Source organism: Pholis gunnellus (assembly GCF_910591455.1).
Source record: "Pholis gunnellus genome assembly, chromosome: 18".
Taxonomy (NCBI): domain Eukaryota; kingdom Metazoa; phylum Chordata; class Actinopteri; order Perciformes; family Pholidae; genus Pholis; species Pholis gunnellus.
In genome coordinates this window covers 20,616,716-20,636,117 of record NC_136545.1, presented here as the reverse complement: position 1 = coordinate 20,636,117, position 19,402 = coordinate 20,616,716, and the positions used below count along the sequence as shown (strand labels likewise).

The 19,402-nt window shown below is 43.0% G+C and overlaps 1 protein-coding gene across 1 annotated transcript in view; it reads left to right on the top strand.

The window, feature by feature from the left end:
* sez6l (seizure related 6 homolog (mouse)-like) overlaps nucleotides 1–16,069 on the top strand; it is a gene marked incomplete at both ends in the record, with an annotated part of 44,373 nt that extends 28,304 nt beyond the window's left edge. The window contains 14 exons of the mRNA XM_079179326.1: nucleotides 175–370; nucleotides 1,848–2,033; nucleotides 2,524–2,695; nucleotides 2,768–2,934; nucleotides 3,037–3,231; nucleotides 3,427–3,565; nucleotides 4,336–4,532; nucleotides 10,983–11,177; nucleotides 12,491–12,682; nucleotides 13,231–13,425; nucleotides 14,280–14,315; nucleotides 14,519–14,627; nucleotides 15,280–15,385; nucleotides 16,040–16,069. Of these exons, the coding sequence (XP_079035452.1) occupies nucleotides 175–370; nucleotides 1,848–2,033; nucleotides 2,524–2,695; nucleotides 2,768–2,934; nucleotides 3,037–3,231; nucleotides 3,427–3,565; nucleotides 4,336–4,532; nucleotides 10,983–11,177; nucleotides 12,491–12,682; nucleotides 13,231–13,425; nucleotides 14,280–14,315; nucleotides 14,519–14,627; nucleotides 15,280–15,385; nucleotides 16,040–16,069 (2,115 nt within the window). The remainder of the gene's footprint in view (nucleotides 1–174; nucleotides 371–1,847; nucleotides 2,034–2,523; nucleotides 2,696–2,767; nucleotides 2,935–3,036; nucleotides 3,232–3,426; nucleotides 3,566–4,335; nucleotides 4,533–10,982; nucleotides 11,178–12,490; nucleotides 12,683–13,230; nucleotides 13,426–14,279; nucleotides 14,316–14,518; nucleotides 14,628–15,279; nucleotides 15,386–16,039) is intronic.
* Nucleotides 16,070–19,402: the final 3,333 nt, after the last annotated feature.

Genomic DNA, 19,402 nt, shown 5'->3' with positions numbered 1-19,402 from the left:
TGCTGCACAGACGATACTGAGAGGAATCTGGTGTTTGATGCAATAAACATATATATATTCTGTGTGTCTCTTAGATAAAAGAGAGGTAATAACAAACATCCTTTTAAGTGCAACCTGAGTACCATATCTGAAGATAATAATGTTCCTCTCCTTTATTGCTTCCTGTGTTTCCAGGTGAAGAGCGTGAACCTGTCGGAGGGCGAGCAGCTGTCCATCAGGAGCGCAGATGAACGAGGCGCCCTGCTGGTCCTGGCCAACCACACGCTGCTGGTGGAGGGTCAGGTGATCCGCAGTCCCACCAACACTCTGTCCGTCTACTACCGCTCCGCGCCGGAGGCCAGCATGGGCATCTTCCAGCTGCACTACCAGAGTGAGCGTTGCACACGTATACATATCAGGACTCAAATATGAATATGCATGCGTTTTTTATTAAATGCACCGTACAAATTTAATAAAATGTGGATGCTTCATTAGGGCCCGGGGGCCTGTTTGTACTCTGTATACGTGCTAATTGTATAATCAAAAGTCTTCTCATCTAATCACTTAGCACGGTGATTGAATCTGTCGTGTGAATTGGCTGATGAGAGATTGGCTCTCATCTCATTAGGAGGCTGAGGATATGGGAGTTTGTATAGAGAGTGTGTGTGTGTGTGTGTGTGTGTGTGTGTGTGTGTGTGTGTGTGTGTGTGTGTGTGTGTGTGTGTGTGTGTGTGTGTGTGTGTCAGCCCATAATGGATATGACAAGGACTGGAAGAGGAGGAAGCATCAGAGTGTTAGGACCCACCTGTGCCATTAATCACAGCCATCTAATCCTCTTACATCACCACCAGGTAGAACAGAGTAAAAATACCTTCAGGGAGAGAGAGATATGCTCAAGATGAGGCATGAAAAACAGAGTTAAGGGAATAAAAATGGCATAAACAGACCAGGAATATTATCACTCGCAGCTCACAAAGCTTATTTAATTACAATTTACTCAATTAAAAATCACCCGCGGGGTGTTTGATTCCTCAAGTGACCCTCCAAATAGATTAGAAACGAAAACATTGACCTATAAAGTGCTCATTTACAAAATGCTTTAAAGCTGACTTTAATTAAATACGAATCTTCATAATAATTATTCATAATAATATATTTATATAATCAAGAATAGATTTCAGCTTCTTCTTGTTTTGTATACTTTGAATCTTGCTAGCATAAATAACGTTAGCTTTATGCTAGCTGTATGCTAATCAGGATGTCGTGAAAATACAGATATTGCTTTGGGGACAATGACTGGATAGCTGCTATTCATGCTGTTAAACAATCTATCAAATTATATTTAATGTTTATCAACCATACGTAATATTACTTACTTAGAATCTTGCTAGCATTGATATTGATGTGGGGTGGTGACATTATTTACCTTCAATCTTGATAGCATAACATTAGCTTTATGCTAGCGTCATGCTAGTCAAGGTTTCGGAGAGCTAGCTAGTCTTGTTGTTAAACAATCTATCAAATTATATTTATTGTTCATCAACCGTAAGCAATGTTATTGACTCTTGCTAGCATAACATTAGCTTAAAGGCTGGCAGCCAAGTGGAGGAGAAAGTTCTCCAGTTGCCAAATCATAGTTATGGTCTGTCCGGTCTATCTTTCCAGCGGGTGGTACATTTTTAATTCATCATGTGTGTTTTTGCAAACTAGTAGCTGTAGTAGTTATGATAGTTTTTACTGCAGAAGTAGAAGCAGTAGTACTCTGATTACCAGTGGTTACAACAGCAGCAACAACAAGGTTCAGTGCTGATTCCCTCCCTAATATATACATGAAGTCCTGGTGAACCGGTTTCTCTCTCTGTGTGCAGTCTTCAGGCTGAGCTGCTCACTGCCAAAGAGGCCTCACTTCGGGGAGGTGTCGGTCCTGGACCTGCTCCCCGGAGGCACGGCCCGCTTCCACTGCCACATGGGTTACCACCTGCAGGGGGAGCCGCTGCTCACCTGCCTCAACGCCTCCCTGCCGGTGTGGAGCGGCAAGGTGCCGAGCTGCAGAGGTGAGCGCTGCTGCTGTAAAGGAGTCTGGCCGTCGCCATCTTGGGTTACTTACGGCCGTCGCCGTGTTGTTTTTGGCCCTAAATCACACCCTGCTCTATGGGCACAGCATTTAAAGGAGCAGTGTGTAGGATTTTAGTGGTGAGGCCGCAAAACCAGACGGCAACCTCCGGTTCTGCCGAGTGAAACTGATGCGGAAGTGTCTTACAGCTGCATTCTCGCTAGTGTCCACCAGGGGGCGACTCCTCTGGTTGTATAGAAGTCTATGAGAAAATGACTCTACTTCTCTCTTGATTTATTACCTCAGTAAACATTGTAAACATGAGTTTATGGTCTCAATCTCTAGTTTCAAGTCTTCTTCAATACAGCATGATGTCAAACAGACCATAAATCAGGGTCAAAGCTTTACGTTGAATAACCTTAAAGGATTCGTGTCTTTACGACGGATCACGTTGTGCCTTAAATACATAAAAGTGAACTCGTTCTCTGCAGCTCTTTGTGGAGGAACAGTGAAGAATGCCACAGTGGGGCGGGTGCTCTCCCCTTCGCCCCACCACGGGCCCAACGCCACCCAGGACCGCTCCTGTTCCTGGTCCCTGGAGGCCCCCAAGGACCAGAGGCTGCACCTCCACCTGGAGAGACTGGCCCTGGGACCCACTGACAGGTTGGGGAGCGTCACGTTTTCAGGGTTTTACATGTAAAAGATTGTTGTATATTTAATCTTTTCCTCCCTCAGGTTGGTTCTGTGGAGCGGACTGGACGCCGGCTCCGTGGTTCTGTTTGACTCGGGTCGGGGGGGTCAGATCCCCTTTGAGGGCGTGATCAGTGAAGGACCGGCCGTGAGGATCCAGTTCATCACCGACCAGCCCAACCACAGCACGGGGTTCAACATCCGCTACGAAGGTACAGGAAGCTGTATGAGTGGATATATATTCATACAATCAGAGTAAATCACCAGAAACAACATTCATGAATATCATCGTTTCTCATATGTTCTTGCTGCAGCGTTCGAGCGAGGTCACTGCTACGAGCCGTACCTCCAGAACGGGAACTTCACGACCTCCGACCCGCTGTACGGCGTCGGAGCCGTGATCCAGTTCACGTGTGACCTGGGTCACGCTCTGGAGCAGGGCCCCCCCGTCATCGAGTGCATCAGCGCCAGGGACCCGTACTGGAACGACACGGAGCCGCTGTGCAAAGGTAGCGCTGAGTCGGCGTTTCATCGGATTCAGGAAACTCCGAACTCGATGCTAACCCGTTCATAACTCGTGATGTTTCCTTATTTACATAATGTTTAAGCTTCCCGTTTCTGCTCGGTTTGTGTTGAGTTGATGTTTATTATGTAGTATTATTACTTTTACTTTTTTTGTATCCCCCCCCCCCCCCCCCCTACAGCCCAGTGTGGTGGGGACCTGACGGGTCCCGGGGGGGTGATCCTGTCTCCTAACTGGCCCGAGTGGTACGGAGAGGGGGAGGACTGCAGCTGGAGGATCCACGTCGGGGAGGACAAGCGGGTTCTTCTGGACGTACAGCTGTGAGAAACACACAAATACACAAATACACACACAACACGTTTGGTATAGACTTAGACTACAGACCCATCAGAGAGTGTTTATTGAGATATTTTAGTTAAATTCAGGAACGGTTTAAATATTCAGCACAACGTAAAGGATGAGGAGTAACACGACCGAAGACGTGGGAAGAAGCAAATTATGTAGAAATGAAAATATGAAATAATATCTTCATGATAATAATTATTATAGAGATACTGAACGACACTGTTGTCCGAACCTCTTCTGTTCTTTAGTTGTTAGTATTTAGTTTCCTTTTGTTTAATCGTCACACCCCCGAGTGTGTGGAGGCACTTCAGAGTCATATCTATGTGTGTTTTAATGCTCAATCACTGTAAATAAGTCAAGTTAAGGCATTCAATGAGGTCAAACTTCTTTAAAATGTATTTGAATGAATTCTACATTCAACGTTATTTTTCTTTGGTTTGAAATGTGTCTGACGATCGTTTCGCTCCCTGAAAGCACGACTTCTAAACACACTTCAGTCCTTTTGGTAGATTAATGATGCATCATATTTACAGATAATATCATTTCCCCCAAACTGAGTCGTACGATGTGTTGAACGTCTCTGAGGCCGTAGAACCTCGTCTGTGTTTAAACTCTGACTGTGGATGAAAGCGGCGCTGAGCCTCCGAGGTCACCTCGCCTCCCACGCAGTCCACTGAGTCATCGCAGTGATGTTCTCCTCGTCTTGTCTCCTTGTCTTGTCTCCTCGTCTTGTCTCCTTTTTCAGACTGAACATCAGCGACAGCGACATGTTGACCATCACCGACGGCGACGAGGTCATGACTCACATCCTCGGGCGCTACGTGGGAGGAAGCGGCCCCTTCAAGCTCTCCTCCACCACCCCCGACCTCACCGTCACCTTCCACTCCGACCCGGCGGGGCTCGTCTTCGGCAAGGGCGAGGGCTTCATCATCAACTACATGGGTGAGGGTTCAACGCTGCACAACGAGAGGCCCGTTCTGCCTTTACTGTGAAAATATAAGGAAGCACGAACTACAGGATCGTACACGGCGTTGATCTAAATGTTTCGTATCGTCAACTAATCCCACGAAAAGACCCAAAAGAGACAAAACGTTTGGTCCTTCTTCTCAATACTTCCTGACTTCCTGTCTGTGGCGCTCAGCTTCGAGCCCATTGGTTCCTCCTGAAGATGTGCATTTAAAAAAACAACAACTCATTTTTCCATTTCCACTTCATCACATCACTCTGTGCTCCCTCTAGCAAGTCGTTTTATTAATCCGCCGCTGAAAATAGTCCCAGAAGAAGTCCCGACTTCCTGTTTGATTCAAACTACAGCGACCGGCTGTTTCAGGAAAAGAACGACACTTTAAACAGGAACACAGGAAAATACTCCACTACGAGTAAAAGTCCTGTACAAAACCTCAAGTAAAAGTATGCAACATGTACTTAAAGTACTTGAAGTAAAAGTATTGACGGTGCAGTAAAATGTGTGACTATTATATCTGATGTTTCTGCTTAATGTGTGTGCAGCACGTTAACTCCTTCATATCCTGTTTCATCACATCAACGCATCAGATTCTATAAGAGCGTACAACATGTACCTCTGAGATGTAGTAGAAGTATAAAGTACAACATGTACCTCTGAGATGTAGTAGAAGTATAAAGTACAACATGTACCTCTGAGATGTAGTAGAAGTATAAAGTACAACATGTACCTCTGAGATGTAGTAGAAGTATAAAGTACAACATGTACCTCTGAGATGTAGTAGAAGTATAAAGTACAACATGTACCTCTGAGATGTAGTAGAAGTATAAAGTACAACATGTACCTCTGAGATGTAGTAGAAGTATAAAGTACAACATGTACCTCTGAGATGAGGTAGAAGTATAAAGTACAACATGTACCTCTGAGATGAGGTAGAAGTATAAAGTACAACATGTACCTCTGAGATGAGGTAGAAGTATAAAGTACAACATGTACCTCTGAGATGTAGTAGAAGTATAAAGTACAACATGTACCTCTGAGATGTAGTAGAAGTATAAAGTACAACATGTACCTCTGAGATGAGGTAGAAGTATAAAGTACAACATGTACCTCTGAGATGAGGTAGAAGTATAAAGTACAACATGTACCTCTGAGATGAGGTAGAAGTATAAAGTACAACATGTACCTCTGAGATGAGGTAGAAGTATAAAGTACAACATGTACCTCTGAGATGTAGTAGAAGTATAAAGTACAACATGTACCTCTGAGATGTAGTAGAAGTATAAAGTACAACATGTACCTCTGAGATGAGGTAGAAGTATAAAGTACAACATGTACCTCTGAGATGTAGTAGAAGTATAAAGTACAACATGTACCTCTGAGATGTAGTAGAAGTATAAAGTACAACATGTACCTCTGAGATGTAGTAGAAGTATAAAGTACAACATGTACCTCTGAGATGTAGTAGAAGTATAAAGTACAACATGTACCTCTGAGATGTAGTAGAAGTATAAAGTACAACATGTACCTCTGAGATGTAGTAGAAGTATAAAGTACAACATGTACCTCTGAGATGTAGTAGAAGTATAAAGTACAACATGTACCTCTGAGATGAAGTAGAAGTATAAAGTACAACATGTACCTCTGAGATGAGGTAGAAGTATAAAGTACAACATGTACCTCTGAGATGAGGTAGAAGTATAAAGTACAACATGTACCTCTGAGATGTAGTAGAAGTATAAAGTACAACATGTACCTCTGAGATGTAGTAGAAGTATAAAGTACAACATGTACCTCTGAGATGAGGTAGAAGTATAAAGTACAACATGTACCTCTGAGATGAGGTAGAAGTATAAAGTACAACATGTACCTCTGAGATGAGGTAGAAGTATAAAGTACAACATGTACCTCTGAGATGAGGTAGAAGTATAAAGTACAACATGTACCTCTGAGATGTAGTAGAAGTATAAAGTACAACATGTACCTCTGAGATGTAGTAGAAGTATAAAGTACAACATGTACCTCTGAGATGAGGTAGAAGTATAAAGTACAACATGTACCTCTGAGATGTAGTAGAAGTATAAAGTACAACATGTACCTCTGAGATGTAGTAGAAGTATAAAGTACAACATGTACCTCTGAGATGTAGTAGAAGTATAAAGTACAACATGTACCTCTGAGATGTAGTAGAAGTATAAAGTACAACATGTACCTCTGAGATGTAGTAGAAGTATAAAGTACAACATGTACCTCTGAGATGTAGTAGAAGTATAAAGTACAACATGTACCTCTGAGATGTAGTAGAAGTATAAAGTACAACATGTACCTCTGAGATGAGGTAGAAGTATAAAGTACAACATGTACCTCTGAGATGAGGTAGAAGTATAAAGTACAACATGTACCTCTGAGATGTAGTAGAAGTATAAAGTACAACATGTACCTCTGAGATGAGGTAGAAGTATAAAGTACAACATGTACCTCTGAGATGTAGTAGAAGTATAAAGTACAACATGTACCTCTGAGATGTAGTAGAAGTATAAAGTACAACATGTACCTCTGAGATGTAGTAGAAGTATAAAGTACAACATGTACCTCTGAGATGTAGTAGAAGTATAAAGTACAACATGTACCTCTGAGATGTAGTAGAAGTATAAAGTACAACATGTACCTCAGAGATGAGGTAGAAGTATAAAGTACAACATGTACCTCAGAGATGAGGTAGAAGTATAAAGTACAACATGTACCTCTGAGATGTAATGGAGTAGAAGTATAAAGTACAACATGTACCTCTGAGATGTAATGGAGTAGAAGTATAAAGTGGTTTGTTGACACAAAGATACACAGAATAAAACTTCATCTTCATCCTTTAATTCTTTCCTTTCTCTCTAATTCAGTTTCTCCTCCTCGAGCTGCCGGCTCCGTTCCTCATCCTCCCTCTCCTCTCTCCTCTCTCCTCTCTCCTCTCTCCTCTCTCCTCTCTCCTCTCTCCTCTCTCCTCTCTCCTCTCTCCTCTCCTCTTTATTTGTCTTTCCCTTTCATTTCGATCTGCCCTTATTCAATCACGTCTCATTTGTTTTCACGGCGCCTCGCGATGCGTCTGATGTGCGCTCACAGGAAGAGCTCAGAGTTCAACGCGCTCACTTTGCTCACAGCTGTCGCCGAGCGTCCGACGCTCGACTCCAATCCTGAGACGAACACATTGTCCAATTTACTCGTCGCCCTTCGTGACACCGCACACGTTTCCCAGAGGAGTAAATCAAGTAGACGCAGCGTGGATGCGTATACTCTCGCTTTGATTGTGTGTGTGCAGGAATGTGTGTTTGCTTTCGGAATAAATTACCCCGCCACACACACACTCATGGAGGAGGAGGACCGAGTCAATAGACAATGAATAATTGATCCAGGGACTTCAACTTACAACTCCCTGTAGGCCTATTATACTGTACAGTGTAATGCAATACTGTACGCTGCCCGATCAATCATCAAATACAGCCGACGTTATGCACACACACACACACACACACACACACACACACACAGCTACTTATTTCTGTCTCTCTGGGCTCCGTAATGATTTTTTTATTTTTCTGTTTTTAAACGGCATAAATAATATTAATGTTCTGTATTTTCTTCTTGGCATGAGCGGATGCTGGAGGTGGTTTTGTTCGAGCCTGTTGTACACTCGAGACGTTAGAATCCACAGAGAACGTGCACAAAGCATGAATGAAGGATGGAAACGCACAAAGCGTCTGCAGCGTTCAGCAGGTTGAATGAGCCCTGATTGTTTCTTGGATAGGTATGCGATGTACGAAGGGGTTTCTCCAGACAGATACATCCACAAATATGAACTTGTTAACATTCCTTCACAACAAATTGAGCAGTTCACCTCTGTAACATTCTCAGACACAACTGACAGGTTAAAGAAGAAAAAGATCAAATAAATGCTTCGTGTGTTAAAGCTGCATTCTCTCTAGTGTCCACCAGGGGGCGACTCCTCTGGTTGTATAGAAGTCTATGAGAAAATGACTCTACTTCTCTCTTGATTTATTACCTCAGTAAACATTGTAAACATGAGTTTATGGTCTCAATCTCTAGTTTCAAGTCTTCTTCAATACAGCATGATGTTCATTTAGTAAATGATGGTCCATTTAGAGTCACACAGACCATAAAGCAGGGGATGCTTTAGGGGCGGGGCTACACTGTGATTGACAGGTCTCAATATGGCTACAGGAAGCTTCAAAACAGTCGCTGTGACATCATAAAATCTATTTGTGATGTCACAATGACTAAATCCACTTCTTATATACAGTCCATGACTGTTAAATAGAGTGACTGACCACAGTCGGTTGCCAAAGTGGACATTATTTGTTGTACGTCCTCTCATACAAGACATTAACATGGTCACAGCTTCTCCAACATAAAGCTGCTGATCCATTTCACCAGAGGACGTTGTTACTAATTAGGTTTTATGAAGCTTATACTTGTTCATTATGCTGACAAGACTTTAGGTTTGAACTCCTTGGTCGATCTGAAGGGAGAGCTGTTCTACTCTCTACTGTTCTACTCTCTGCTGTTCTACTCTCTACTGTTCTACTCTCTGCTGTTTTACTCTCTGCTGTTCTACTCTCTACTGTTCTACTCTCTACTGTTCTACTCTCTACTGTTCTACTCTCTGCTGTTCTACTCTCTGCTGTTCTACTCTCTACTGTTCTACTCTCTACTGTTCTACTCTCTACTGTTCTACTCTCTGCTGTTCTACTCTCTACTGTTCTACTCTCATGCTTTTTTAAAATTAAATTCGACTGGGATCTCAAAACTGAAGCTCCATTGATTTTTAAGATCGTAGAGACAAACATGGGGCGAGGAAGTTTGAGCTGCACGCTTTAAATCAGAAGATAAGAAGAATTTTTGATTTGAAAAAGATCTTCAGAACGATCAAGAGACTGTTGGTCCGAGCCTCCGGCTGCCTCTCTGCTCCTCAGATACAACATGTAAAGATTCAAAGATGAATCATGAAAACATTCCTCCTCTGTGTGTTGTTTTCTCATTTAGGGAAGCAAAAAGGTTTCTGCCAATGAAAGCACGTAAAAACTGAGAACATCTGCTCCACTGAGCCTCTTTGAAGGTGCACTCATTTGTGTTTTGGGGTCTAGTGAGTCTGTGTAACGTGAGAGGTATTAGTGTAACGGATCACTGTCGACCCGTGATCCGTACTGACCCCCCTCACAGTTTACCGTTAGCCATCAGAGTGTAAATAAAGTTTAAACGTTAACCATCGGATTGTAAATAAAGTTTAAACGTTAACCATCGGAGTGTAAATAAAGTTTAAACGTTAACCATCAGAGTGTAAATAAAGTTTAAATGTTAACGATCACAGTGTAAATAAAGTTTAAACGTTAACCATCAGAGTGTAAATAAAGTTTAAATGTTAACCATCAGAGTGTAAATAAAGTTTAAACGTTAACCATCAGAGTGTAAATAAAGTTTAAATGTTAACCATCACAGTGTAGATAAAGTTTACATGTTAACCATCACAGTGTAGATAAAGTTTAAACATTAACCATCAGAGTGTAAATAAAGTTTAAATGTTAACCATCAGAGTGTAAATAAAGTTTAAACGTTAACCATCACAGTGTAAATAAAGTTTAAACGTTAACCATCAGAGTGTAGATAAAGTTTTAACGTTAACCATCTCAGTGTAAATAAAGTTTTACTGACTCAGTAGAACTTGTGTTTCTAGTCTCTGATCTCTGATCATGTTTCATTGTAAACAACCAATCAGAGGAGAGCTAGTAACGTTAGCAGCACCGCTAACGGCTACCCAACGAGGTTCACTTCAGTGACATCATGATGCCTTCAGGCTCTGCTCAGTGAACATGAGTACTGGCTGAAGGTACATTATAACGTTATCATGATGTGTTCATGTGTAGTCTGGTTGAAAGCCAGTTCCTGGACCTTGAGTGAAGATATTTTTTTCAAGCATTTAATTACAAAGAAAATCTCTCTGACAGCAACAACGTCTTCTGTGAGGGATAACTGACAGCTCGTCGTCCTTTCATTGAGGGCGGCTTCAGTGGGAGTCAGAATTAAAACGGACTCCAAACAGCAGCTTGCGGAGGCAAAGCGTCCTCGTCGGAGCGGAGAGATGTGATATTTGAAGACTGTCCAACGCAGACGAAATCCATCATTCTGTCACACGGTTCAAGCGATCGCACAATAACTCCCATCAATCATCCGAGCTGCGATTGGTTCTTCCACAAAGAGAGCGCGAGCCGGCGTCCCGTCTGATTCAGATGTCACGTTGTTTATCTCGTTGTCTTCTTCACCCCCTTTCGTGGAAAAACGCTTCACTGCAGCTGAACTTGAACCACGAGCAATGCCGCCATTAATCAACCTTTTTACTAAATAAATGTCTTCTCTTTTTTCAGAGGTGTCCCGAAACGACTCTTGTCCGGACCTGCCCGAGATCCAGAACGGCTGGAAGACCACGTCCCACATCGCGCTGGTGCGCGGGGCTCGAATCACCTACCAGTGCGACCCCGGATACGACCTGGTGGGACGGGAGACCCTCACCTGTCAGCTGGACCTCTCCTGGAGCTCCCAGCCGCCGTTCTGTGAAAAGAGTCAGTTCATCCATCCGTGTGTCTGTTATTGTGTAAAGGAGTCCTCGTAGCCGGTGTTTACCTCAGAGTATTTACATCGACGCGATAATTCATACTCATTTTAGAGACCTGCTGAACTATAGCTCTGAATTAAAGTCCAACAAGCTTTCTTAACCTTCACTGATTCGTCACCGGAGTAAAACATCAGCCTCGATTATTGATCGACTCATTATATTATTGAACAGAGCGGCGAGTTCAGCGGTGTTATCGGCCCTACGTAGCGGACGTTTGAAGCCCCGGTTTACGGCTGTGAGGAGAGCGATGGACATGAAACAGACGACTTTCCTTTTCTTATCAGTGCTGATTTTGTTCTGAACTATTTTTAAAGTTCACAAAGAAACTGTAAACGAACAAAAGCATAAATGCTCTCGAGCCGCCGGCAGAGCAATGAGTGAAAACAGTGTTTATTTTAAAGTAAGTTTGATGTGTGAAAGAGAGATAGAAAAAGACCTGCAGCCGAATTGAGTTTGAAAAAAACAACTTATTTTCGTATTTTCTTTAACTAAGCAATCAATCTACTTCCTGTTTACACCGGCACCGTGCCCAGTGTACGTGATTTCTGTAACGTTTCCGTTTCAAACCACAGATTTTAAACGGAAACATATTCGTGTGGGCGGAGCCTAAAGTTGCCTTTCCTCGATGTCGTACATAAAACTAAGAATACTGTAGAAACACAGTATATTTAAAGTATTTATTTAAGAGAAGCTCAAGAGTTACTGTGTGTCTGTCTCGGCTGATCTCAGAGCTCTGGATCGCTCCTGACAGAGCTTTGTAGGTCGATGATGAATTATTTGGCAGCCATCTTCCATTCAGGCATTTTGGAAATTTGAGGGAAAACCACGTCCAGAATTAATTATGAGGAACTGAACGCACCCGAACGGATTTACATGAAGTATACTGAGAATATTCAGACTCCTCAGAGGACTTACTGCTATTTCCACTTTCAAACTGTTTCAGTCTTAAGACTCTGCAGCGTTTTCATTTAGGAGGATTGTTTGTGTTTAAGACACCTTTTTAATACCCGATGACGACAATATCTGATCTAAAGTTTCACTTTTTGAATATTTAACTGGATCTCTGTCCTTTTTACCAGCAAAATGATATATTTATATAGTTCTACCCCTTAATAAATGAACCTGATGGTAGTTATAGGTAACAATGCTAATAAAATCTACTCATGTGATGTTTGAGGCTCTTTTACTTTTGTCTAATTCTAAAGATATTACGTGCTGATGGTCTGAATGTTTCCTCCACATATTCTTCCTTTTTCTCAGTCATGTACTGCTCTGATCCGGGCCACGTGGAGCACTCCACCAGGTCTCTGTCCGACCCCAAGCTCCTGGTGGGGACGACCATCCAGTACAGCTGCAGCCCCGGCTTCATCCTGCAGGGCGGCGCCACCATCACCTGCTACGGCCGCGAGCCCGGGACCCCCGTGTGGACGTCCCGACTCCCTCACTGTGTCTGTGAGTATAGTCCGTACAGTCTTTTACCTCCCGGGGGGAGAAGAAGCCGGTCGTTATTTTATTACTGGCTGAAAAGGCTTCGTTGTTTACCGGTAATTTGTCGGCCCTGTGATTTAAAAACCCTTTCATCAGTTGCACATTTAACTGAAGATGAGAGGCTCTTCTTCCCCGCGGCTGTGCGATCTAACATGAGTGGGTTTGTGTGATTTCTTGCCCGGCTCTCTCTCTCTCATTCTCTATTTCCTCCGCTGACACAGATCACAGCGTCTCCACATGCCAGAGACGATGCTTCATCTCCAGCATTTTCATCTCTGCACTGACTTGTGTGTGTGTGTGTGTGTGTTTTCAGGGGTATTAATGTTTGCGTGAAGTGTTTGATATGCAAATGCGATGCTAATGCACCGTACCAATCAGCTCTCAGCCACCTGGAGGAGGGGGGGGGGGGAGATTATCCATGAGTCACGTCAACTCAGCCGCAGCCTGTCAAATCTGTCAGTCCAGCTCAGTCAGCGTTCTTCTTCTTCTTCTTCTTCTTCTTCTGGGTCTAGCCGAGGATTCGGTTTCCTGCGAGAACCCCGGCCTCCCCGACAACGGCTACCAGATCCTGTCCAAGAGGCTGTACCTGCCGGGCGAGTCGCTCACCTTCGTCTGCTATCAAGGTTACGAGGTCATCGGAGAGGTCGCGATTAAATGCATCCTGGGGAACCCGTCCTTCTGGAGCGGCCCGCTCCCACTCTGCAGGGGTGAGATTTTTAACCTTTGGATGATGTTGATGCAGACTGATCATGGCTGCTAGGCATGCTAATGACCGCTCGCTGAACCCCCTTTGCCCCAAAATTGTAGCTTTGCAACCGCAACCAGTCACAGCATTTAAAGGAGCAGTGTGTGTGATTTTAGTGGTGAGGATGCAGATTGCAACCGACTGAATATTCCCTTCGTTTACTCCTCTTTTCCATCATGTCAGAGAACTACGGTGGCCTTCAGGTAACGTAAAACCAGGCGGATGCTTTAGGGGCGGGGCTACACGCTGATTGACAGGTCTCTACCAGAGACGTATACAGCGTCATTATGTGCCTCCTCCTCATTAGTTGCAAAAAAAACAAACATGGCGACAGCCGTGATCCAAGATGGCGTCGGCGAAATCGTTATAAAGCCTCGAGTTCGGCTAAAGCATCCCCTGCTTTATGGTCTGTTTGACTCTAAATGGACCATCATTTACTAAATGAACATCATGCTGTATTGAAGAAGACTTGAAACTAGAGATTGAGACCATAAACTCATGTTTACAATGTTTACTGAGGTAATAAATCAAGAGAGAAGTAGAGTCATTTTCTCATAGACTTCTATACAACCAGAGGAGTCGCCCCCTGGTGGACACTAGAGAGAATGCAGCTTTAACACGTGAAGCTTTGGATTAACTTTAAAGAACCGGAGGTTGTCGCCTCGAGTACATCTGGAAACCTACACCGACGTAGTGACAGTTCAGAGGGGATCAGCCAACGGTCATTTCAAAGCAGACCGTGTTACCAAAAACAAAGTCCACATGAAGTGTGATGTCAATTCTCAATGCACTGACTGACTGAATGATGTCTTGCAGCCATCCATGACTGCTTTGGCAACCATGCTTTGGAAGGTGAGTGTTCTCCGTGTACCTCAGGGGCCTGAAAACACCACACAAATAAAAAAATAAACTGCTTGCATCTGCAAACCTCTGCCTGCAGAGTCCATTCACTGTGTGTGTCTGTGTTCATTTGTTCACCTGTAGCACTACGTCTACGTTCGCTTAGCCTTCAGTTAACCTTGTTTTTTATTTAACACGTCGTGTCTCAGTTGCAGAGGCGACGGCGGGCTCCACTCTGGACGGAGGGAACGTAGCGCTGGCCATCTTCATCCTCGTCCTCCTGCTGTCCGTGCTGCTCGGAGGGGCGTACGTCTACGTCACACGGTGAGATGTGTGGCGCTCACCGTGGATTACTCACAGCGCAGAGCGGGAAACACTCCAAGAAACAGCCACGGATCATAAAACCCACGTTTCAGAGTCACAGATCGGATCAGAACAAAAGATAAAAGGGAGCAAATATAACTTTCAGAGTTCGCTGATCAGGTTGTTTTATGACGCTGATACTAATTATTGATCATTGATCCATATTATCAGAGATCCCTTTGTTTGATTACAGCAGCTGGTCTACAAGGAGACGCTCTGCAGTCAGTAAACCATCAAACATACTAAATGTTGTACTCTGACTTTGATATAGTAATTTATAGAGTTTTTATCGTCATAAAAACACAATTCAAATGATCAGGAAATTAAAGATTGTATTTTTATTAAAACAAATCTCTTCATTATTATTTTCATGATGTATAATAATGTGTTTAGAGCTCATAATTCATCTCTAATATCTGTTTTATATTCACGTGAAAACATCTTCAAACTACTGGATTTACAGATGACATGTGAACACATCATGACAACGTTATAATGAACCTTCAGCCAGTACTCATGTTCACTGTAATACATCATTCTCATTTACATATATATATATATATATATATATATATACAGGAAAGTATGAGATACCTGTGGTCTCTGTGTTCAGGTGCCGGTATCACTCCAACCTGCGGCTTCCTCTGATCTACCCTCATCCGTACCGACAGATCACGGTGGAGACGGAGTTTGACAACCCGCTGTACGAGACCGGAGGGGTGAGCGTCCGTCGCATCAACAAACATTCATCTCACTGCACCGTTCTCATCGCCTTCATGTGTGGACACAGCGCACAGGTTCTAGAACAGCTCGGACTGTTTGAAGAAGAAGAATCAGTAGATGTGTGTCAAAGAGTTATGAGGGGTCACACAATGCTGTTAAAAAGAGACTGTGTCCAGTCAGACGTCTGGGAGGACGACTCCCGTGTGTTCTAATGATGCTTTTATTCTGAAGGAAGTCTCTTTATTAATACATGTGCTTAGTTTAGCAGATGGGGTCAAGGGTCAACTCACGAAAGCATCATAATCAATAAAAACATCTCATGTTGATGCTCACATGTCGCATGTTGCATGAACATTACACACAAGGAGTTACAACCATACTTTAATTATTAATATATATATAATATAATATATATATATTAATAATTATATATATTTTATGTATATATATATATAAAATAACATATAATATAATATATATACTGTATATATTCTATTTTTATTATTATTATAAATTGTATATTATAATTATAGATATATATTTTTATATTTTTAATAAACATCATATTAATATATATTGCTAACGATGTATTTAATTGAGAGTGACGTCGACCAATCGGTGTGTTTGTTGTTTTTTTTCACTGTCGACAGGACACTCGAGAATATGAAGTATCGATATGACAGAGCCCCCCCCCCCCCATCCTAACTCCTCATCCCCTCCTCCCTCCTTCAACGCCCCCTTTGGAGGAGGTGATGTAAATACAAAGAGGTGATGTCCGGCCACTTCTGCCATGAGACGCAAACCCATCGATCCTCCTCCTCCTCCTCCTCCTCCTCCTCCTCCTCCTCCTCCTCCTCGTTTTTTTGGACGTGGCAAGCTTGATGGGAGACGGGAGAGGACATGAAGGCGGTAGATGATGAGGAGTCGGAGGACGGAGGGGAAAAAAGACCCAAAGATCATCGAAGAACATCGAAGCACGGTGAGGAAAGAGATGCTGGGTGTGAAGAAGGAGTTAAGGAGGGGAGAAAAGGGAAGGAGAAGGGGACAGGACACAGTACGAGGACTGAAGCACTTTTTAGGATTTAGTGAAAAAATCCTGGAACAGAACGAGAGAAAGAGTTAAAGTTGTAAACCTTATTAACATTTTCATGACATCAAACCCCACTTTTCATACTATTCATGGTCTGATTTATTTCTACAGCAGCCACTCAACGTATTTATTCAGTGATGATCTCTGTGTTGTAGTTTTCAGTGTCGGTGGCGGAGTCCGCCATTTATCGTGCTGGATTCAGATTGTCGTCACAATTCACTGTCCACCAGGGGGCGACTCCTCTGGTTGTATAGAAGTCTATGAGAAAATGACTCTACTTCTCTCTTGATTTATTACCTCAGTAAACATTGTAAACATGAGTTTATGGTCTCAATCTCTAGTTTCAAGTCTTCTTCAATACAGCATGATGTTCATTTAGTACATGATGGTCCATTTAGAGTCACACAGACCATAAAGCAGGGGATGCCATATTGGATAACCGCCGTCGCCATCTTGTTGTTTTTGCAACCAGTAAACAGGAAGTGACCATATCTGGACTGAGGAGGAGTGACGTAGAGACGCCGTATACGTCTCTGGTAGAGACCTGTCAATCACTGTGTAGCCCCGCCCCTAAAGCATCCCCTGCTTTATGGTCTGTGTGACTCTAAATGGACCATCATTTACTAAATGAACATCATGCTGTGTTGAAGAAGACTTGAAACTAGAGATTGAGACCATAAACTCATGTTTACAATGTTTACTGAGGTAATAAATCAAGAGAGAAGTAGAGTCATTTTCTCATAGACTTCTATACAACCAGAGGAGTCGCCCCCTGGTGGACACTAGAGAGAATGCAGCTTTAACTCATGAAGCTTTGGCTTCACTCTTCAGAACTGCAGGTTGCTGCCTGGATGACGCCCACTCGCTTGAATAAAAATTGCTCTCTGAGCTCATGAGCCAGAAAAAATATTCTAGCTTCCAAGTCTGTTTCTGCCCACGGCCCAAAGCAAAGACGTCACTCACTCTTTAAAAAGGCTTTTCTTGGCTCTGGGAATGTTGTACAAATATAAAACCCATTAAAAAATGACTAGAAGTAGAGAGAACTGGAACATGTCTTTAGTGCAGAACAACACAGTTAGAATCACATCAATCATTAAAAGAAAAAACGCAAGTTGAATATCTTTGATCATTTATTTTACTAAAATTGGAAAAACAATGGAATCTATACATGAAACATTGTTCCAAGTGTCTACAAGTGTTACCAATGTCGACTCCACGTGTTTTATATATTGAACTATTCACATGTTTCAGCCTCTCCTCTCCTCTCTCCTCTCCTCTCTCCTCTCCTCTCTCCTCTCTCCTTTCCTCTCCTCTCCTCTCCTCTCCTCTCTCCTCTCTCCTCTCCTCTCTCCTCTCCTCTCTCCTCTCTCCTCTCCTCTCTCCTCTCCTCTCCTCCTCTCTCCTTTCCTCTCCTCTCCTCTCTCCTCTCCTCTCCTCCTCTCTCCTTTCCTCTCTTCTCCTCTCTCCTCTCCTCTCCTCTCTCCTCTCCTCTCTCCTCTCTCCTCTCCTCTCTCCTCTCCTCTCTCCTCTCCTCTCTCCTTTCCTCTCCTCTCTCCTCTCCTCTCCTCTCTCCTCTCCTCTCCTCTCTCCTCCTGTCTCCTCTCCTCTCCTCTCCTCTCTCCTCTCCTCTCCTCTCTCCTCCTCTCCTCTCTCCTCTCTCCTCTCCTCTCTCCTCCTCTCTCCTCCTCAGAGGGTTAATGAAACATCACACTAACCACAGAACTGACATCTTAAGGATTACAACTTTATCAGTCTTGTGGATATTATGGGCTGCTTTTGTTGTTTACATCCACACTCCCATCGCCAATCAGCTGCCACAGAAATGACAATAACAGGAAGTAAACATGTTCCGTTTCCTCGTTGGTGTCCGGTCCCCCCCCCCCCCCCCTCCAGCTCTGGCTGTAGCTGTAGTGAAGTGGTGTCTCAGTGACTCTGGGGCCGGTGCATCACTGATGTCTTGTTCCTCACGTGTAGTTAGACGGATGGCCGCCGTAGACCGGCCTCAGAGTCTCCGGGTCCGGACCGATTCAGGACTTAAAGAAAAGTGGAATGCGTCGGAGGTTTGCGGTGTGAATAGCGTAGCTGTAGTTTACTGACCTGAGCTCAGTCAAAGCCACCAGATGATGTATTTATTTTGATGTACTGTATATGTGATGTTTTATGCAGATTGATTAATGTACATTTTCATTATGAGACGGATGTTAACAGTTTCCCTAAATAAATGGTAAAACTTCAATAAAAAAGTACAAAAGACTTTCTAGATATTGAGGCGTTCTGGTGAATTATTTGGTGTTTTTATTTTAGGACTTAAATCTGGAAAATGAGACGTTTGTCTTTGTTTATTACCAGAAGCATCTTAAATCAGCTCGATCAACGTCTAAGCAGAAAGTGTTCTTTTGTTTTGTTTAAACTTCTCTTATGAGCTTGAAATATGGACACAATGCACATTTAATCCAAGACTTAAGATGCAACAAACGTTTCCTCAGATTCACTTTGTTCATTTTTCTCACTTTAAATAAAAGATCCGATACTTCCATGAAACTCAACTACTGTTAAAATTCGAATGCATTTTTAAAAAGGAGACTTTAAAAGTGTTTTGGAGACAGAAATCACAGCGTTCAGAGAGAAGATGAGCTGTTTCACCAAAGGAAGGGAATCAAACTTGTGACCTTTTGTCAGCAGGTTGATTTAATAAAAGCTCAAAGTAAAGTAACGTGTTAGTCCTCTTGCAACCTCTTTTTGTTGAGGGTTAGAATTCATCAGCTCAACAACTCCAACCTCACCAACATAACAAGATGTAAAGGCTTCCGTCCAGTTAGAGAAGAAACTATTAGAGTTTCTGGACTGAACGCTGTTGTTTTCCTGATGAGCGGGAGGCTTGAACCCTGCAGCGCTTCCCTTCCTCTGAACCTGTTTCATGTCC